The 22,305-nt window shown below is 39.3% G+C and overlaps 1 protein-coding gene across 2 annotated transcripts in view; it reads left to right on the top strand.

Moving 5' to 3' along the window:
• CPXM2 (carboxypeptidase X, M14 family member 2) overlaps positions 1-21,004 on the top strand; it is a 61,864-nt gene extending 40,860 nt beyond the window's left edge. For both annotated transcript variants that reach the window (XM_071749645.1, XM_071749644.1), the window contains 8 exons: positions 2,769-2,857; positions 7,217-7,340; positions 8,673-8,869; positions 9,861-10,040; positions 11,181-11,478; positions 12,670-12,809; positions 13,307-13,406; positions 18,106-21,004. In XM_071749645.1, coding sequence (XP_071605746.1) covers positions 2,769-2,857; positions 7,217-7,340; positions 8,673-8,869; positions 9,861-10,040; positions 11,181-11,478; positions 12,670-12,809; positions 13,307-13,406; positions 18,106-18,359 — 1,382 coding nt within the window. In that variant the 3' untranslated portion in view covers positions 18,360-21,004. The remainder of the gene's footprint in view (positions 1-2,768; positions 2,858-7,216; positions 7,341-8,672; positions 8,870-9,860; positions 10,041-11,180; positions 11,479-12,669; positions 12,810-13,306; positions 13,407-18,105) is intronic.
• The last annotated feature ends 1,301 nt before the right edge of the window (positions 21,005-22,305 follow it).

The raw sequence follows: 22,305 nt of genomic DNA, 5'->3' as shown, positions 1-22,305 counted from the left end.
CACACACAAGGAGCCCAAATAAAAACTGTTCCTTCCATGTATGTTTGCTTCCTCCAGGACATGGCTTCTCTTTTGCAGTTCCCTTTCATTGGGTTCTTCACCTTTTCCTGGTGTCATCTGATTCATTCCAAGTTGGATGAAGTTGGGACAGAGAAGCTCCTGGTTATCTAATCAGTATTATATAAGATTATTGTAATTTTTAGCAGGGCAATGCTGATGCATTATTCATAAAATGCATTTTTGGTGCATTGTGGGCTAGTTTTGAGAAACAACCTTTTCTAGAACATTATAGTTCATCTAATAAGAAAATAAAAAAACAACCGAACAACAACAACAAAAAATCCCAAAACAAACAAAAAACCCCCAAAATAATGCCACAAAAAACTTCAAAATACCCCCAAACCTGAGTATATCAGTCCAGACTTTCAGAGAACAGAAGGGATTTGCTCTCTAACCAAGGGAAAAACAATTAGCTGTAGAGGAAAGATGCTAGAAAATCCTTGTTGTAGCAGAGGATCAGTGCTGCCATTTCTTCCTGGGGAAAAAGAGGACAAAAGCATCAGCATTTAATTCCCTCTCCAGTTTCCCAAACTGTTGGTATTTACATAGATGTGGACTGACACTTGCAATCTTTTTCAGTTGCCTCAGAGGGATGGATGTACTTTTCTTGCCTGTTCTTCCTCAAACCTAAGAAAAATCAAAAAAGAGACTGCATATGATCAAATATACCCAGGGAGAGGAGAGAGAAAATGAGCTGAGCTCTTCATGCATTTATTTATACTGGGAGTACTCAAGGCAATTATTTAAATGGAATAAATTTGGGCTGAAATTAAATTTTTTTGTAATTTTTATATAGAAACCTATCATGGGTACAATGATTGTGTCATCATTTTCAACTCAAGATAAAAGATGAACTCCTCTGTACCAGAAAAGTCTTTTTTGCAGTGGATGCATCATTCAGTCCTGTTTTTATTACTTCTCTCTGCCAGTCTACTACCTGGCTAAGTCTAGGAGAGAACTCATTTTGTATAAAACTGACTTTCTACATCTATCTTTGTGTGTACAGCAATATTAAATCCAGTGAACTACTTGTGAGAGTAAAGCTTTGCTTAGGTTGACAGCCTGTCTTTGGCTTCTCTTTTTGTCATTGCAAAGCTAAAACTTAATTCTGGGCAATGTGAAGTTTTGGGGGGGGAGTTTACCTGAGCAGAGGCTGAATAAAAATGAGACCAAGTTCAATAATTCTTTTGGGAAAGGCCAATGTATTCTGTTTATCCACAGAGAGATATGAAACATCCCCAGCGATGCAGTGGTTGTCACTAAAAGATTTTCTTTTGTATTTTATTTATAAAAATGGTATTTATACTCTTCTGCAGAATTATTGACAATCCTCACAATTCCTATTATTATCAGAATCAAACTATAAGAAATAATTAGAGAGATGATGGTTGAAAACCTTTTAAGAAACAACTCTGCAAGTTAAGAACATGGGTTTTCTCTTGCCCATAATTCTAATTTATCCTTAGCTGGCATTAACTCTTTGGTATTTGACTACACATCAAAATACATAGGAGACAATCCATCTACAGCTGAAGAACATTTTCATTGCTGATTTCATGTGTGATGTTAATGCTCATGACCACCACGAAGTAGCTGGTGTGGAAAAAAGGTCCCAACCCTCTGGTGTCTCTGCCAATGGAATTTTTCAGGATCACACAAGTGGTCTGTGGCTCGTTCAGTTTTCTGAGGACAAGTCAAAATTCCCTTATATTACAGGGAAAGGAACAAATCAGTTATTGGCAAAATAGCAGGCTGAGGCTTTTCAGGCAGTCTGAAGCGTTTAAATTAGCATTTTCTTTTTTATTAAAACCTTATCTAAACCACTTAGAGTGACTTCCTTGCCTTGTCTGTTTGGAGCATCACATGAGCAGCACTTCCCAGCTCGCAGCCTCCATCAGGATGACACCAATGTGGGATTTCTGTGAGAATGGAGCCTATGAACAAATCCTGTTGGGCATGGGGGAGAGTTTTGTCTTACCAAGTGAGAAAGCAGTTTGCTAATACTGTGCTGTGAGGGTTGATTTCATCTTCAAGTCATTGCAAAGCTCACTTCACACCCAAGTGTGAAGAGGACTGAAAATTAAAGGAGGAAAAAACAAACCAAGGGAATTGTTGGGAGCATAATAACTGGAAGCATCAGCTGGAGGTGTTGGGTACAGCTGTAATATATGAGAAATCCCTTCTATGCATCAATCCACTGAGCACTCAGTTCTCTCTGGTATTTTTTATGGGCAATTCCCAGAGCTCTTCTGTTGGGAAGTAGCTGGGAACATCAAAGTTTCCTACTCCCTCATCCATCTTTACAAATAATAAAATTATGAAGAATTATTGCCTTACCAGCAAATTTAATTAATTCTACTGGTAATGCAGAATAGATCAGTGTCAGAAAAAATGAGTCTATTTCTCTGTGTAAATGGGAGTGCCACACTTCTGCAGGGTCTTTTCTCATTGAAGAAGGAGAGGATGCCCAAGGTAGTAAACAAGAATGCTTAAATTTGAAATCTGTGGTCTGAGTTTCTTCATCTCTCATTCTCTGTTTGATGAAAGAAAATATTTTCCAAAATGGACCTTTTGCTTTTGAAAAACTTTTTAAATACTTATAGGCCAGTGGCATTCAGATTTGCATTCTCCTTGCATGTTTTGCAGCTTAACATCTTCATATCTAAAATTCACAGGCACATGAATTTTCTTTCTGTTTCTTTTCTCAGACCCCAATAATTATTACCACAGAAGAAATGAAATGACAACCACAGATAACCTTGACTTTAAGCATCACAACTACAAGGAAATGAGGCAGGTAGGCAGAGGCTGGTGTGTGACCTCCTGGGTAGAGAGTAACTGGGTGCAAGCTTGTGAACTCTTGTGGAAATTAATTCCACCTGTTAAAAATATTAATAAACTGTGTCTGCAATCTGTTTGGTTTGGGGGTTGGTTTTGTTTGGGTTTTTTTTAATCCTTTCTTTTGCTCTTTTCGTCTATTAAGAGCAGCAATTTGTAAAAATACCAAACTCATAACTTGGATTTCATCACCTAAAGTTGACACTACATGGCAGAGGGAATATTTACAGAAGGTGCCATCATTTTTCTTCCCTGTCTAAACCAATGTCCCAGTGGCTTCTCCTTTCAGATTTGACCTTGACTTGGCATCAGAAATCTCCTTTATTTCAGTGTTTTTCCCTGTCAGATCACCACAGGGATAGGTGTGGGCTGCCCTTAAGAAATATTTCTGCTCACTTTCTCTCCCACGACAAAGATAATATGTTTAGACTTGCAGTGAGTGAATCATTTGCTGTGTGGTGAATTTTCAGGGTATTTATACTGCATGAATCACCATTCATTTTTATTGAACAATTGTCTACTGAGTCACACATTTATTTTGGTAGAGATTTCATGGCCTATATTTCTTAGCACAGAGATTAGACATGTAGAAACTTAACTGGCATAATTACTGTCAAGAATAATAAAATAAAATCGATTTTAGATTTTAATTTCTGAAAGGTTGGTCAGGTTACAGATATCTTGGGGGGGAAAAACTGCAGCTTTAAATCAGAGTTTCTCCACTTCTCATACAAATAGAAAATATGCAACTGTGGATGACAGATGGACAGTTGTGAACTCTCCCAATTTCTGTTTGTATTTTTGGGGGGTTTTGTTTGTTTGTTTGCTTTTGTTTTTTCTCTCAAAATAGTTTATTTCTTTAGACCTTCTTGGATTCCAATGGGATTCATCTGCCAGAAGACTGTGGATTGGGTTGCAATAGGTTTATACCCCCAAAATTACCCTTAGACCTTTATAATTTCTTTCCTGAAGATAAAATGGAACAATAGCTCTCAATATCCAGAGTCACAGAGTCAATTTAAATTTTTGTAATAGAATCACAGAATTTTAGGGGTTGGAAGGGACCTCTGGAGATCATCTAGTCCAACCCCCCTGGCAGAGCAGGTTCACTTGGGCACTGTGCATTATTCTCAGTTTTGTTCACTACTTCATTGCCAACCACCTTAGAAAAATGCTGATCTTTGAAATTCTTTCTCATAAAGACTGAAGAAGGAAGATGAGAGCATCCAAGATTATTTTTTCCATTAATGGGAATACTCAGTGTATCTTGTGTGCAGATCAGGATTGCCCTAGAGTCCAAAATATTTATGTGATGTATTCATGCTGTATAGGAAGCTCTTAAAATACTGAAAGCTACCCCAAGAAATAAGTTAAGATGGACCTTTGTGTACACCTTTATCTTTAAAATAACCAACTCAGACCATAAGTTTCTTAGAAATAAGGAGTGTTAATTTTTGACATCCTTCAGACAAACCAGTATCCAACTACCCATGAAGTCTTGTGCTCTTCTTGGTCAAGCATGTTTAGGGACACAATTTAAGGATAATACAGAAGAGTGAAGAGCAGTTTATGTGTTACCAATGGAAGGGGTTTCTTGGAGGGTGAAACAATGAAATGTAGAAGAGTGGAGTGATACCCATCCTAGGCTGCATGAAATGCCAGCTCATCCATCTCTATTTCCATTCTCCAAGCTCAGGAGGAGGTAGTTTCTGGTTTGGCTTGCAACAGAACAAGATATATGGAGATCTTTCTCGTTTTAGGTTAACAGCTGGTGTCCTTGATCTTAAGGCTCTTTTCCAACACAAATTATTCTACTATCTCCACAAAAGACATTGATTGAGAAGCCTTTTGCCTCCTCTAACTGTAGATGATGCTCAGACCAACATTTACTGCACCTTTTTCTGCAAAATGGAGTTTTCTTCAAAATGGAGTTGGCCCTTCAGAGATCAGTTTTGTGGGGCTTCTTCATAGACCTCATGCAGTCTTGTTCCAGGGCTTTAATAGGGTAAATAATTGGTAGTGACAAACAAATAGGAACTGTCAAATCAGAACTGTTAGTGAAGTGTTCTCCAGTCCTGCTGGTTGTTAATAAAGCTCTGAGTGACTGTTACCATCAATTGTCTTTGACAGTTTGTACAAAGCTGAAAGCAAACTCTGTGACATTTCAGGTGACCTGTTTTGCTGTTTGGAGGAAGCTGGTATGAGAAAAACAAATATGAAATATGTTCATTTCCAGTATTGTATTTACATGTAAACATTCCTATATCAAGGCTGGTATGAAAGAACCACAGTGAAGTCTGCCACAGGGGCCCTAATTCAGGAGAGGTTCTTTGTTTGCCTCAGAAAGCAATCAGAGGCTCACAATTAAAGAGATGATGGGGAGTTTCCTGAGGCCAATACAAATATTTCCACCCATCATAATATGTGCTGAACTCTGCTCTAGGCATTTTTCTAAATAGTAATCAGCTTGTACCCTACTTTTAGCCACTTTCTTAAGTGATGCTCTGGGTATCCCCATGCCCACTAAAGCTCCAGGAAAACTGATTTCAGGGACCTCCCCTGCAAGGATAGGATAATTTTTCCTGCAGTGTGAAGAAAATGTAGGGAGAGGAGCTGCTAAACACATAGCTGAGACAGTAACACTGCCTCTAAATTACAGAAAATGTTTTTAGCCTGTTAAATAGGCTTCCTTTTAATTCAATACCTGTACTCACTGTCAGAATGAAAAAAATAATATTTATCTCTGTTGGAGAAAAATACTGTATCTGATCCAATAATAATGCATTTCATCCTCTTGTCAGTAGAACATAATCCCAGAGCAGTGAACCTTCCATGAGTTTTGTCTGTGAGGCTCTCACAAGGGTTCTGTAGCTCCATCTCCACTGATGGTATTTTGGGTTCATTATGAGTGGGTTGAGGTCACCATGTACACTTAAGGCACTTTATCTCAAAAACCTGAGAAAAGCACTTAGTTAAACCAAACACTAGAAAATATTCACCAGTGTCCTCTGCCTTCACCTCTGTGTTTCAGCTGGACCAACACATGAGGAAATACCCAGGTATGCCCAGTTCCATGGAAATGTCTGGATAACCCAGTACCAGCACAGTGCTGGTGATGACAGTGGGGAAAAATAGCAGAGATGAAACTATAGAGTACACAGAGCATAACTGAGTGTTTTTCAGGCAATGCTGAGGTTAGATTTGCAAAAGAAATTGTATTTTTATATATATATACATACACATACATAAAACCAACAGGTGAGATGAAACAAATGCACAAAAATAGAATGCAAATGCATTTCTGCAACATGATTATAAATAGAAGTGAAGCCTTTTATCAGAGGAATTTTAATGATGTTCTTCCCCATGTGAATTGTTTTTCCACTTAGATTTGCTAAACGGTGGCCTGGGAATTGGCCACGTTTAATTATTGCACTTTTAAAAAGGATCAGCCCTGTGATCATCCAATATTGTTTCTAAATTAACAGTGTGTGAGGGGAGAGTTCTGCTGTGCTGCAGGATTTCTTCTACAGTGCATCCACCCTTGTTTGTTAAAAGATTGGCTCATTAGCAGTCCCAAGGGCTCCAATTTACAGTCAGCTCCTTTCTTTAATGCCTTAGAATAAAATCAGAAATCAAGGCATAAATTCTTGCCATTTCAAGCTGTTTGCAGTGGCTTCTTATGATTAACACCCAGATTTTCAGCCTTGTTTGGAAAGTTTAACATCCAGCTGAAACATGACTGAAAATTGTGAGTTTTGGGGATAACTTATGCTCCAGATACTCTTATCTGGAGGATATCTGTGTGGCTTCACTGGTTTAAGTAGGATTATACCCTTTACCATGACCTTCCCTATGCACTTTATTAAGGACTGAAGCTACTTGATTATATTTTGCTGCAGAACAGTGAGCAGAATAGATTTTGATGGGAAGAATGTCTTCAACTGGGCTGTTGGCATTTCCATTATTTGTTCTATTTTTTTGCTAAACCTTGGTAAGTAAATTCTGAGGTATCTGTTATTTACTGAAGGAGCAGCTCTGGCTGTGTTTATGGAGTCATCCAGTTTATATCTGCTTTGGTCACATCAACATTGCTTTAACTAACAATCATCCTATGAGAGTTTTCATGGTCTAATAGAGGAAGGTTGGTACTGGTTTCTGCCACAGCAGATGCAATCAGAATTCACAGGGAAAATCAGGTTTAAGTGGGTTATATCATTCTCCCTTAAGCTGCTTTGAATGAAATTGCCACCCTTGTTTTGATGTTCCGTTGTCTAACTCTGTGCCTATTTTTTTTTTTTTTTCTTTATTTTGGCAGTTGATGAAAACCGTGAATAAAATGTGCCCCAATATCACAAGAATTTACAATATTGGAAAAAGCCACCAAGGACTCAAGCTGTATGCTGTGGAGATTTCTGACAACCCAGGAGTACACGAAGTTGGTTAGGATGTAGTCTAACTGAATCTGTTGAAGGGTGATGGGATTTGGCTTTTTTTTTATTATTATTTTAATCCTCATTTTCTGTATCTGCAGCAATTATCACTGATGGAATTATATTCACAGCAGCAAAGATTTCAAATGCATGTGGGAGTAATTTCAGTGCTATATTTCTATATTGGGAAGAGGAGGCTGAGCACAAATAGGCATTTTGAATGTGGGATCAAATTCTTTAATGCTGATTTTATTCTTTACGATAACAAATGTCAATCTTAGTCCTGGGGAATGGATTTCAGTTGTGGGGATTTATGGAGCTTTGGATAGAAATTTCTTTGGGTTATTTTGTATCTGGGGTTGAATGCAAGCAAGGACATATCAGATCTCCTAAATCATCTTTCACAGGTGAGTGTTGGGATACAATTTCCTGTGGGGATAGACTTCTTCAGAATAAAAACTCATTCAGAACCTTTGGAGCTGCTGTGGAGGAATACAAAGATCTTGTTATAGTCCCTAGGACAACTGTAGGAACCCAAGGAATTGGGCTGTGATGTGCTCCTAGGACATCTCTCTGCTTTGCCATGGAACCCAGCAGATTTAACCCCTCAATAGACTCAGGGCTGACCTTGGCTGCAGCCTCTGGATCTCAGATGTTAACACCAGAAGAATTAATCTCATCTGCCTTGTCCACTTACCCATGTCTGAGAATCCTGCAGAAAATGTGCAAAGAGATTTAGGGTGAAGCCATAAATTGGCCAGTTTGGGTCTGTCCTGTTGATATTTGCAAGCTCTTCATACAAAGGGCAACAAAATTATGGAGATTTTTTCTTTTTCTATTAGCTGGTACTATTCCTAATCTTCTCCAAATATTGTGACATTCAATAGCACCTTGAAAACTATACATGAGCCTGTTTTTTGATTAGTGAAGGCAAAAAAAATGTGTGAAGTCAGAGATCAATTATTTACAATAATTGCTGTCTTTTAAGAGCCTTCACATCTCTCCCAAGGAAATACCAGCAATGTATTTTTCATGTTGTTTTTAGACTCTTAGGAATTTTTCAAATCTACCTGTAATGTGCTGAAATCAGGGCTATAATTAAAGATCTGTTTAATGGAAAACGGGTTTGGGAGGTTTTACAGGGGTTGTTGATAGCGCCAGCACTTAAGAATGTTCCACATAGAAGCAGAGAGAATTATTTCTGCAAATTTACATTTTCATCTATCCATTTTTTTAGTTAAGGGATTCCTGCAGCCTTCTTTCAGTGAAATGTTGCTGATTGGCAGTAGAGACCCTTGGGTTGCTGCTCTTCCTACATTTCTGCCCCTGTGTTTTCAACAGGAGAGCCAGAATTTCGGTACATTGCAGGAGCTCATGGGAATGAAGTGTTGGGACGTGAGCTGATCCTTCTCCTGATGCAGTTCATGTGCCAGGAATACCTGGCTGGGAACCCACGGATTGTACATCTCATTGAGGACACCAGAATCCACCTCCTGCCCTCAGTCAACCCTGATGGGTACGACAAGGCCTATAAAGTGGTAAGGAAATGTTGGATGAGTCAAGAAATTATTTTCATAGAATCATAGAATGGTCTGGGTTGGAAGGGACCTTAAAGATCAACTAACTCCAACCCCCTTGCCGTGGGGACACCTTACACTTGACCAGGTTGGTCCAAGCCCCATCTAACCTGGCCTTGAGCACTTCCAGTTCTTTGAGATTAATAAAGCCCACTCCTGATGTCATTACTTATTTTTTTTCCAAAGATCATAATTTCCAAGCAATCAAACTAAGCAAATTAAAAATTAAGCACATCAAAGCAAACATAAACCACTGAACCATTTTACTAAGACAAAAAGCTGAAAGAAAGAATGTTCTCCATGACCCCTGGAAGTTCTGTATGGGGAGCAGGGTCACAAAACTGCCAGAACAAACTGTGCTGAGGTGAATACAGCAAAGGCAACACCTCCCTGGAAAATGGAAAATTCATGCACTCTATTTCTGATGAAAAACCAAGCTGAGCACCTAAAAATTTGCATTCCTCTACAGCTGAAATTTAATAGTCCATCTTTGAGGGGAGCATAATTTATTTGGCATCACAATAATTCAGTCTGGAAAAAAGACACCAGAAGGAAAAGCTGCTGGGTCTGGTCAAATGCACTGGAAAAACTTCCAAGGTGTCTGTAGAGGACTGGAATATAAAAGTCAAAGTCACAGCCATGGAAGGGACAGATCCCATCACTATTGCAACCCAGGGGAAAACCAGCCTTAAAGAGAAACCTTAAAGCAAACCAGGATATTTCAGTTAAACCCCAAATATTTTTTCACAGGTTTTGCTTCACCTCATGCAAGATTTTATACAAAATGAAAATGAGCCAATTATTAATTTCATTTAATTTAGTAATCATTCAATTTCTCTGTGTAGAATTATCTCTGACACACTCCCAAAGACTTAGCTGAGGTCTTGAAGATGTCCTATTATGCATGAATGCTCTTTTTGTTCTTTTTTTCCTTTATTTTTTTAAATCTAAGGGTTCAGAATTAGGAGGTTGGTCTTTAGGACGATGGACTCAGGATGGCATTGACATCAACAATAATTTCCCTGATTTAAACTCTTTGCTCTGGGAGTCTGAAGACCAGAAGAAGAGTAAAAGAAAAGTTCCAAACCATCACATCCCAATCCCTGACTGGTACCTGTCTGAAAATGCCACTGTGAGTAGGACCAGAGAGGGGGGAACACACAGGCTGGGTGTAAGAATGACCTTTGCAACATTTCTTAAGAAATGAGTAACTTGTAGGAGAAATTACATTACTGCTTGTCTGGGCTTCCCTGTTAGTGGAAATAAAATTTCTCCAGTTCTGTAATCTGTTCTTATTCTAAATATATTCTTATTCAAAATAACACAGTAAATATTGAGACTTATGCAAAGCCAATGCCTAGGCTTATGATAAAGTCATTTCTTGGAAAAACTTCACTTATTGTTGCATGGCTTTTTAAATAATGGCAACTGTATGTCCTGGCTGAGATGCCTCAGTTTTGAGGAGAAGGAACAAACTGTGGCACTGTGTGTGGGGCTTAGAAATATTTCTGTGGTTTATATCCCTTGTTTTGAAAACTCCTTTCATCAGAGGGAGCAGTGTCATGGACTGTGATCTCTGTTGCTGCTGCTTTGGGCCTCTCTCTACACAGATGTTCCTGCTGGTGGTGTTACAGACGTGGAGGTTGTCTTGAGGTTCTGTTGGGTTTTATGGGTTTTCTGTGACCTCCCAAGCATGGCTGGCAGGACCTGTAATTTAAAGAAGCCCTTCTCCTTGGCCATGCCTCTTGTGATGGTTCCTGACTCCATGCTAAGAAAACTCCCAGCAGGATTCCTGCATCCCATCAGCCTTGGAAAGAAGAATTTCCCAAACAATTGTAGAATGTGAGGGGTTGGAAGGGACCTCTGGAGATCACCCAGTCCAACTCCCCCTGCCCCAGCAGGACCAGCCAGGGCAGGACACACAGGAACACATCCAGGTTGGGTTGCAAAGTGTCCAGAGAAGGTGACTCCACAACCTCTCTGGGCAGCCAGGGCTCCCTCACCCTCACAGTAAAAAAGTTTTTCCTTATGTTGAGGTGGAACTCCCTATGTTCCAGCTTAAACCCATTATTCCTTGTCCTGTTAGTGGGCATCTCCAGAAAGAGATTTGCTCCTTCCTCTTGACACCCACCCCTCAGATATTGAAAGACACTGAAAAATCCCCTCTCAGCCTCCTTTTCTCCAGGCTGAACAGCCCCAGGGCTCTCAGTCTCATCACAGGAGAGACGCTTCACTCCCTCCCTCAAATCTTCTCTGCCTTTTGCTCTCCCAGGTTGCAGTTGAGACCCGGGCCATCATAGCATGGATGGAAAAAATCCCTTTTGTGCTGGGTGGCAACCTGCAGGGTGGGGAGCTGGTGGTGGCTTATCCCTACGATATGGTGAGGTCACTTTGGAAGACCCAAGACTACACACCTACCCCCGATGACCACGTCTTCCGCTGGCTCGCCTACTCCTACGCCTCCACCCACCGCCTGATGACGGATGCCAGGAGGAGAGCCTGTCACACTGAGGACTTCCAAAAGGAGGATGGGACTGTCAACGGGGCCTCCTGGCACACCGTGGCTGGAAGTAAGTTCTTCTTTTTCTTCTTTTTGTTCTTCTTTTTCTCTTTTCCTTTTCCTTTTTGTTCTTCTTCTTCTTTTTTTTTTTTTTTTTTTTTTTTTTTCCTTTTTCTTGTTCTTTTTCTTCTTTTTCTTTTTCCTTTTCTTGTTCTTTTTCTTTTTCCTTTTCTTTTTCTTTTTCCTTTTCTTTTTCTTGTTCTGTTTCTTTTTCCTTTTCTTGTTCTGTTTCTTTTTCCTTTTCTTGTTCTTTTTCTTTTTCCTTTTCTTTTTCTTTTTCTTGTTCTGTTTCTTTTTCCTTTTCCTTTTCTTTTTCTTTTTCTTTTTCTTGTTCTTTTTCTTTTTCTTTTTCTTTTTCTTTTTCTTTTTCTTTTTCTTTTTCTTTTTCTTTTTCTTTTTCTTTTTCTTTTTCTTTTTCTTTTTCTTTTTCTTTTTCTTTTTCTTTTTCTTTTTCTTTTTCTTTTTCTTTTTCTTTTTCTTTTTCTTTTCCTTTTCCTTTTCCTTTTCCTTTTCCTTTTCCTTTTCTTTTCCTATTCCTTTTCCTTTTCCTTTTCCTTTTCTTTTCCTTTTCCTTTTCCTTTTCCTTTTCCTTTTCTTTTTCCTTTTCCTTTTCCTTTTCTTTTTCTTTTTTCTTTTCCTTTTCCTTTTACATTTTCTCTTTCCCTTTCTTTTTCTTTTTCTTTTTCTACTTTATTTTTCTTTTTCTTATTCTTTTCCTTTTACTTTTTCTCTTTCCCTTTCTCTTTCTTTTCCTTATTTTCTTTTTCCTTTCCTTTCTCTTTTTCTTTTCTTTTTCTTTTTTTTTTTCTCTAAATCTCTACTTCTGTTAAGTTTTGTGGTGGCAGAAAGACACTGCTCTTTTCTGCAAAGGGACTGGAGATGTGATGTTGGGTGACACAGTGGCCTCTTGTCATGGTGCAATCTTGTGTCCTCTGTTTCAAACCTGTTGATGGGACCCTTTCTCTATAATGTTTTGTTTTGTTTAATCGATAGCTCTGATATTACTCTGATGCTTTGTTACAGGATACATGGCATTTCTAAAAAGCTTTTGTCCTGCCCTACAGACTAAGCCAGCTAGAAAAAAAGAGACCCATTTTTTAAAAAATAAAATCTATTACTTTGCTTACAACCATCAGACCTAATTAATGGATGAAAAGAGGGTGTAAAATAGTTTCTTTTTTTAAAAAAATCTTATTGACAGGCATAAATGACTTCAGTTATCTGCACACCAACTGCTTTGAGCTCTCCATCTATGTTGGCTGTGACAAATACCCCCATGAGAGTGAGCTGCCTGAGGAGTGGGAAAACAACCGTGAGTCCCTCATCGTTTTTATGGAACAGGTACTGCACCAGCACCTTCCAAAGAACCTCATTATTCCAGTCAGAGTGAAAGGGGGACTAAAGTTTCTGATATTTTCCTTGCATGTCTAAGAGTTTATTGGGATTGACTATCCAAACCCACAGGCAATAATGCCACACATCACTTCAGCCAGGCTGCTTTCATTTAGGGCAAACCAATGAAGCTGCTTAAAATTTTAGGGAGTTTGCTAGAAAGGAAATAAACTCCTTACATCTGTTCTTTTATCTGCTCATTTCATCTGTCTCTGGAATTTGATGCCTCAGGAACAGAACTTGCAAGCTGGTTCAGAAGCAGCTGATGCCTGGAAGGCTGATACTGGGTTAATAATGATATTTTTTCAGAATCGTGTGAACCATCAGATAGGAATAAAATAGGCATAATTCATATGTGGAATTCATTATTTGTGGTCTTTTTCTAATGCTTGTGCTGTTCATTGCTGTGCAATATTTATTTAGTTGTGTGTTTGTCCTCCCAACAGGTCCATCGGGGCATCAAAGGAATAGTAAAAGATGTGCATGGAAAAGGAATCCCAAATGCCATAATTTCAGTTGAAGGTGTTAACCATGATGTTCGCACAGGTAAGAAAGGCAAACCAAGCACATCAGTGCAAATCCACAGATTTATTACAAAATAAAAAAAAATAAATAAATACAGAGCCTCACTTCAGAACTAGAGCTTTCCTCTCTGCTCTTCTTCCTCTTTCCACCTCTCCTCAAATAGTTGAGCAAATTGCCTTTTATCTGCTCAAAATCAATAGTCTGATGCTGATTGTGTCTGAAGGACTCTTAGTGCTCCTTTTCTCATGTAAAGTCACTGGAAATCTAAGCCAGGATAATTATAGCTCTGAAAAGCAGGGCTGCAGGTAATGCCTTGTTGGTCAAAGAGTTTTTCCCTGGCTGGTAACACTCATAGGTTGATGGAAGTGTTGGAGATATGGTTTAGAGCTGTGTCCAGAGGAAGGGAGAATTTCCCAACCTCAAGAGCCTTCTGTGGAGCATCACAGCCTTGTAAAAGAATATTTAATGGAGCTCAGTAGAGACACTGCTTTGCAGGGGGGAATTTCAGCCCTGAGAATTACTTTTTAATATGTTTATTTAAAAAAACCCCAAAACTACACACAAAGAACTATTTGCCTTGTTAGCTATACCAGATAGATCCCTCTCTCTCTCTCTCTCTCTATATATATATATATATATACACATATATATATGTATATAATCTCTATGCCCAGAGATATTTCCAACCAAAAGGATTCTATGCAGAAGGAAATAAAATAGCTGTTAGCAGGAATCTTTAGTGATTGCACTCCAAATGCTGGTTGCAGGTGGTTACAGAGGTTTCTGTTGGATCTTCATGGAAAAATAACATCATGATGAGCAATCAGACAGTTATTGATGTGTGCTCTGGGTCTGGTTCAATATTAGTGACATTAATTTCATGTATTTAAGTCCCCATTGGCATTCTGGGTGTTTCACTAGCTGCTGCTTTCACTTGCTTTGCCACTGGCTATGGCACATGCTGCCATGTAAACTGAATTCAGGTGATAGAATATTGTAGAGCTTCAGATAAGAGACTTCCAAATCTTTAATATTTGCTACAGTAGCTCATCTCAGCCAGTACTGCATCTTGGAATCTCTTAGTTTACAGTAATTCTATTTCAGTGCTACTGTGTCTCTGTTGTAAAACAAAAACTTGAATGATGGATATTTAATTAGGCAATAATGATTCTGCCTTAAACATCTCAAAATGGCACCACTGGGAGATGACAGTGGGAATGGCCAAGTAGATGCAAGAGGTGATTACTCTCTTGTTTAATTAAGTGCTCAGTACACTGCATTACCACGTGAAACAAGAAAAATTAAACAGTTTAAAGATATGCATGTGGAAAGGGGTCCCAGATCCCAAGATCCCAGAGCCCACCTTGTGATGCTCCAGCATCTCAGAGCTATTTACATTCAGACTTAAGTGTTGAGCTTCTGTGGCTTGAGGCCATCTGCAATTGTGAGTAAAAATAAAAGTGCTTATTTAATTCTTTCCAATTCTTCTTTTTTATGAGACCCGATGAGACTCTGTTTGGGAATCACTTTGTAGCTGGGACCCTAAAAGTGCTCTCTTGGTTTGCAGTGTATAGATACCAACGTGTGTCTCATTAGCCTTCAAAACCAGAGAAGTGATGTTGGAGCCAAAAAGCTCAAATGACACATGTAACTCCAGAGAAAGAAGGCAAATTGTCAGCAATCCTCTTTCATTATGCCTTTTAAAATGAAAAATATATCCATTTACACCTCGGAGTTACTTCGTATGAAAATAGGCCAAGCTGTAGAAGAAGCCACTCTCTCCAGTCATGTAGCTTTTGTGAGCCAGGCTGTCAGGTATCTCCTAATTCCTTGATTTATTAATGTAATTGACTCCCTTGTAAAGCCAGACAGAAGGTGTCTGTAGAGTTCTTCTAATAACATTTACTTGTTTGAGAAAATTTCTTTGCCTTCTGTCGACAAAAAAAAAAAAAAAAAAAAAAAAGAGTTCATGGAAGGTTCATTTTTTTTTCTTTATTATTTTTCACCTTCTCTTGGCTGTACAATTTATCTTCTGGGAAGAGAGGGTGGCTGACACTAAGCTACCAACATTACTGGGCTAATTGAAGTAATTGATTCTGAGAGCAAGAGCTTTGTGGAGAATCATTCCATTTTCTCCTGATGCAGGTATAACTATTGATTAGGTCTGAGTGATCCCACTTTGTTACAGTTAGATGGGGACCTGGCTCTCTGAGAGAACCTTTTGGAAAGGGTTTCATCAACTGGATGACCAAATGTACCTGGACACCTCTTCCCCCAGGGTGCAAAGGCAATTTTGTGGGTTGCTTCTTGTAATTGCACAGTTTGGGAGTCTCAAAGCAAAGCTGGGGGAAGAAATGGATCTTTTCTTTCTAGTGAAACACTTTGGTATCCCAGCCTGTACCAGAGCCCAGAAAAAGATGCACATTTCTCTGGGATGTTTTGCAATAAAACAGAATTAATTTAATTTCACAATATGTTCATATAATTTTTTATTAATATTTGGATAAGTTCAACATAATTCTGGTGTCATAACATTCCTGGCTGCATGTTTGGTAAAGTTAAATTTTCATTGTCACATACATTGGGTGCTTTCTTTCCTGCAGTCTTTTGTAGGCATTAGGATAGATTTTTATAAGGTATTTAAGTCAGTAAAATTTGGCACAAATAACTGCAACTGTGACACTTCACTCTAGCAGAGGTCTGTCCTATCAGGCTCAAGGAGTGTTCCTTTTAACTGAAGTGTTTATGGAGTCATCTGACACATTCGATTTATAATAAAACTCCCCTCATATTTTTATGCACTGTTATTTTATCTCAGTAGACATGGCAATCCTTTCCCAGACCCAACAGGAGGAGACAGATATAGTCAGCCTCCAGCCTGCTCCCCCTGGAACCTATTCTTTTAGCCAACCTATTATTTACTAAATTTATCCATATTTTAAATTGTGTTTCTCTTGCCATCTGCTCTGGAATTTTTTTTTGCCTACTGCATTTAATCTGCTTTTTTAAAAAAAATCCCTTTTAGTGTGGTATTAAATTCCAATCAATGACAGCTGACAGAAATACTGATGTCTACTTACTTGTAAATGGAAAGAAGGGAAAGTGCATCCTGCTAACAGTTTCATACCCAGCTCTGCAATAATTTCCCAGATTTTTTTGTTTGTTTGTTTCTGGATCTGTGTGGGGTTGCAAATGTGTCTGAAAAAATGTGGGTCATTTTGGAGTCCAGGAGCTTAAGCCAACCTCTGAGCAGGGATACAGGGATATGTTCCCAGACAATGCCTTTTGTCAACCTTGCCATTTCACCCGGGCTAAAAAATGAGCCCTTGGGGATAAATTCAGGAAAATGAGCAGCTTCATGTCTTGGGTTTTGGTTGGGCACAGGAGTGAGGGAGAACTGAGTAAAGAGCTCCCCAGAGAGCCCTTCCTAAACATTCCTGAGGCCTCAGAAATAGAAAATCTGGACCTTGGTCATCACCTTAAGCAACATCAAAGCAGCTGAGAGAAAATCCTGAGCAGGTTGGGGTGCAAGGAGTGACAAGTGCCTGGTACCCAGGTTCAGGCTGATGTTCAGAGACTGCAGTACCAGTTTTGGTTGACTCCCAGTTCTGCTAACACTTGGTTTTCATTTTACCAACCTTTACAAGAAAATCTTATTTCTTGAAACACAGACCAGCTACCCTGCTCTTCCCCCCAAATATATTTTCATGCCAATTAGTTTTAGTTTTTGTGACACACAGCACTGCAAGCCACCCAAGGCTAGTGATAGTAAAGCTGTCAGTTCTCATCAGTGCTAAGAACCACCAACCCCTCCTCATACAAGATACAGAATTATGTATTTGAATCCATGCTTTCATTTCACAGTGGATTTTCCCAAGAGAGTGAAAAAAAAATATTTATTTATTTTTATAACATTATACATAATAATATAATTATTTAATATTTAAATATTTTAACTATTCATCTTTTTTCAGTCCACAGCCAAGCAGACTTGCTAGTTAAAATAATATTTTAAAAGCCTAAAAGCATCCTTGTGTATGTATGGGAAACCCGGGATTGTTTATAGGGAAGAAACAAAGTCCTGATTTAATGAGGTGTTAAAATACATCTTGCTTTGTGCCTGAGTAATTTCATTGATTATGGGAGCTCTGTTCAGGCATTTACAGTTCAGTGAGTGGTGAAGTACCACGAGAAACTGGAGTTTGTAGGAAAATTAGTATAATAAAGCTCCAGGTAAGATTTTAGAGGTAGGGATAGTTACTTAGATCTCCAAGCTGACTGCATTCACATGCTTTGAATCCTAAATAGCACCAAAACACTCCTTGAGGTGGTTTGGCCATGACCAAGAGTGTAATGTGGAGCTTCTCTTCACTGAGAAGAATTAATTCAGGGAAAACTTTGTATCCCTTCAGGACTCACCAACCAGGACCAAGTGGCCTTTGCCTCAGGTCCTTGTTGACTTCAGCTGGCAGAAGCCTCACATCTGGTTGAAACCCATTAAGAAAACACTTTTTTTTGGGGGGGGGGGAGAATATTTTTCTGCAGGGTTGGCAGGAGGATGGGGGGTGGGAGGGAAGATGTGATGGGAGCATCCTCATTGCCACCCCCCAGCTGTGAGGACCCCAGGGCTCTCATCCCATCCGTGTGCCAGAACTTCTGCCTTCCCATCCACACCACCTCCCAACCCAGCATCCTGAAAACCATCTCCTTTTCCTCCCAGGACCTGATGGGGATTATTGGCGCCTTCTGAACCCGGGGGAATACGTGGTGGGGGTGAAGGCTGAAGGCTACACCACCTCTACCAAGAGCTGTGAAGTGGGCTACGACATGGGAGCCACCCGTTGTGACTTCACCATCTCCAAAACCAACCTGGCGAGGATCAAGGAGATCATGAAGAAGTTTGGGAAGCAGCCCCTCAGCACCCTGCCCATCCGGAGGCTCAGGCAGAGGGCTCGGCCCTGGAGGCAGCAGTGAGGGGACCCATGGCACCCACCAGCTCTGCTTCTACCAGCCCAGCTGTAGTCATAGTCAGAATTTCCTAGCCCATCTCTTCATGCATATTGCTCTGCACGAGGCCTTTCTGTCAGTGGAGCTGGATTGAATAGTGGAGGTTTTTTGGTGTGGGTTTTTTGTTGGTTTTTTTTTTTCAGTTTGGTGAAAAAAAAATCAGGAAAAAAAAATAAATACCAGGTGAACCAAAATAAAGCCCCCAGTTTTGATGGGGAGAGGCAGGGAGAATGTAGGAAAGCATTTTGGTTTCTTTTTGAGTCAAGATGAAATGAGATTTTTTGCCTGTTGGGTTATTTAATGCTTTGTAAATCTGTTTTCTTTAAAAATAGATAAAAGAGAAGAAAAGAAGAAAAAAAAAAATGTTTTCTTTAAAAATAGATAAAAGAAAAAAAAAAGAGGTGCTTCTATAGGAGAGGTGTGGTTTTAACTGCAATACTGAAACATATTGTTTCTAAAAGGATAAAATTGGTCTGGTTTTTGCAACTCAAAAATGTTTTCACACTCTTTATATTTTATTCCCTTCTAGGAAGAAATATGAGCAGGAAGAACTGCTGAATCTTATTCAAATTTGTGTCAAAATTTCAGTCCCTTTTTCCCTGAAAGCCCACATCTTGGTAAGCAACTCAATATTTGGGAGAAAGCTGAGGTGAAAAACCCACCTTGGCTTTAGTGCTTGGGTGCTTTATATTTAAGGATGTCTTGGACACAGCAGAGTTCAGTGCCAGGAACTGTTTTCTCCAATGGTTTTTAAGGCTGAGTTTTCACTTCCTGAACTAAACCTAAGGAAAAGGGGACAAGAAAAGGACCACTGTGGCACTGCACCCCTTCTTGGAGGACTTGAAATGAAGATTTTTCTTATGGATTCATCCAGTCTTATCATACCTGAAAGGAAAGGCTTGGTCACTGGTGTGTGTATAGTTCACAAATCCACTGATATCACCTATTTTCTGGATTTTTGCTCTTTCTGTAAGGGTTTTTATGCTCTTGCAGACCTTGTGCCACTGTTTTCCATGATGTCCAAGGGATTTATTTCCTTGTGTGCTCTGCTCATCTCCCCACTCTGGCTGCTGCTGCTTTTCTGGCCCCTCTGAGAGCAGGATTTGTGCTTTTTAAATACCAAAATCATACAGCAGGATGATAGGGTTGTGCTTCAGGAAAAATGCAGATGGGATTTAGGAAAGAATGAGCTAAATAAACACTTGGTCAAGCTATCAACTGGTGAAAATCATCTTTGCTCCATTAGCTTCAATGCTACGACGTTAATTACACCAAAGGAAGGGCCAGAGAGATGATTTCAGCCAGCCAAAAATCTGGGGCAAAATAAATATTTCTTAACGTGCTTTGTAGAAAGGCTCTAGTGTACAATTCCAAATCTAGTGCTGTTTAAAACATTTTAATTGCTAGTACAGTTTTGTTGCTGTTTTTTCTTTTTTTATTTGCCTATTTGATACGATTCTTGGAAAAGGCATTCTCCAAGTTATCATTCAAAACTTTGGGAAAAAAAAAAAAAGCATAACTAGAAAGCTGACTGTAGAAATGCCACGTGCCATCTGGACAAAACCTTTTTTTTCCTGTCAACAAATCTTGTAAACACATAAAAGGCAAAAGATTGAAGAGTGAGTAATATGATTATGAACCCTTGAATAATAAATAGCTGTATTCTTATATTTCTCTGACTATTCCAGCCCATGCTTTTTTTCAGTAGATACCATTAAAAAACTGCAATGTGTTCAGCAGCCAGGGCTCAAAGAAAATAGAAGAGTGAATACCTGATTTTCTGTAACTGGAATTATGGAACTCCAGCTCCCAGTCAGCATCATTTAATAGAGGTAAAAAAATAAGGCAAGCATTGCATTAGCATTGAAAATTATATTTGCCTTATTGCACTCTATTTACCACCCTTAAAATGTTTTTTATGCCACATGTTTTTGTACAGCAAATGTAACAGCAAACTTGCCAAGAAGAAGGGGTATTTTGACAGGATTTGTGATCCTTTGTGCAGATAGTGCTGGGATTTCATCTTTGAATGTGAAGACAATTTGTTAGTAATTTAATTTGGCTCGTTCATTGGTGTTTGTAGACTTTATCATCACCACAAGAGATCAGGGTCATACATGATTTTCTTGTTTGAGGAACTGATGGAATTTCTTAAGTGGCTTCTGCCTGGTGTGCCCATGCCCACCCATCCATCTTGCTAGGGGTCTGTAAGGAGCCCACCAGTCAAATTAAAACCACTTTGTTAATCAGATTGCAAGTGGAAACCACTCTCTCAGCCCTGGCAGGTCTGTTCTTTCTACTTTGAAATGATGTTTCAGGCTGGTTTGAGATTTACGTGGCAAAACCTGGAGGTCCTTCTGCATTTCAAGTATATTTTGATGAGGGTATCTTTTTACTGGATAGCAAGAAGTGGGTTTGATGGGAAATTCTCAGATGTCTCTTGTTTAACCTTAGATGGTCTCTGATTGCTGAAGACCTCAGTGACCTCAGATGCTGAAGTCAGTGGCCTTGGTGCCCTTCACATGGGCAGAGCAAAGCCAAGAGTGATGCAGGTGACCTCACTCCACTTTAGATCCAGGCATTCCTGAATAAATGGCCTGACAGCTGTCAAATGGACCTGTCTGTGCAATTCTTTTTTGACTGCCCATCCCCATTACACCAGAAAACACTCCCCTTCAAAGGGATTGTCCTGGGAACTGCAGATGTGGGAATATCTTGTGCTGAGATAAGATGCTGCTGCCTGCTCTGAGTATAATGATGCTGAGCTGATGCCTGCTCTGTTGGCTGCTCTTGTTATGCACTCGGGAGCTGAAAGTTCCATGTCCTTTGAAATATTCAGCACACCTATTTAACCTCTAGATAGCTCCAAAGCACAAACCAATACATCCAGAAAAATGTTCTCTATTTATCTGTTTTTCTCACTTCTCTAGGACAGGTAATTTTTTCTAAAATCTGTGCTTTTAATCTCTTTTTATTGTAGTGTTGCAGGAAAACAGGCAACCCTGCAGAAACCACTGAAAATAAAACTTAAGGATGGATAAGATCCTCTTATAATTACAGCTCTATTTTAACTTTATTCATCCCTGCTCTAAAAGGAAAAGTACAACCCCCTCCAATACAAGTAATTCAGCTGCCCAAGCTCACCCACACAGTAAATGTTAAACAAATGAAAGGTTAAAACAGGACATATTCTCCTCTTCTTGATAATAAATACCAACTGTCAGTCATCTGCTCCCATGCAGAGTCCTGGTAATCATAAAACACAGAAGGAGCTGGCTGGTTTCTTCTTGTTTATCCATATCATGTTATATTCTTTTTTTTTTTTTTTTAATATGTTTATCATAATTTTTCTCAAGACATATCTCAGTTTTTCCCATCTATCTTAGTAACTACAAGTACCCTGATCTCCCAAAGCCAGCTCTGCAAAGCAGCCTGGGAATGCTGAGGCCAAGAAAAGTGGAGCTACAAAAATTGTATTTACTGGCACACATTGGGATGGGTGCACTGAATCCTTGCAGTCTCTCACTCAGATTTAATCTGCTGGCAGCAGGAGATTGTTAGAAGTTCTCTAAGTATCCCTTCTACTAGGAGGTGTGGAGCTCTGTGTGGGTAAACTGAAAAAAAATGAATGTAAATGAAGTTATTAACCATGCTGGTGAAGAATTTCGGCTTTTGGCTGGATATTTTCAGCCTGTCAGATGTGCTCAGCTTCTGCCACCAACTCCTTTCCCTTCCTTTATCCCTGTAAGGCTGTGGGCTTTTTTCCTCTAACTCCAGCTCATTATTTTCAGTGCTTTTGGGATATCTTCCCAAAGTGTGGATTTTGGCAGGCAGTGATGGAGTTACACAGCCAGATTTATTTGGCATGCTGTGGTAGGGGGTTGACCTTTTTTGAGAAACACTGGAACAAAGA

This window comes from Heliangelus exortis, chromosome 7 (assembly GCF_036169615.1).
Source record: "Heliangelus exortis chromosome 7, bHelExo1.hap1, whole genome shotgun sequence".
Lineage (NCBI taxonomy): Eukaryota > Metazoa > Chordata > Aves > Apodiformes > Trochilidae > Heliangelus > Heliangelus exortis.
This window is presented reverse-complemented; position numbering and strand designations above follow the sequence as displayed.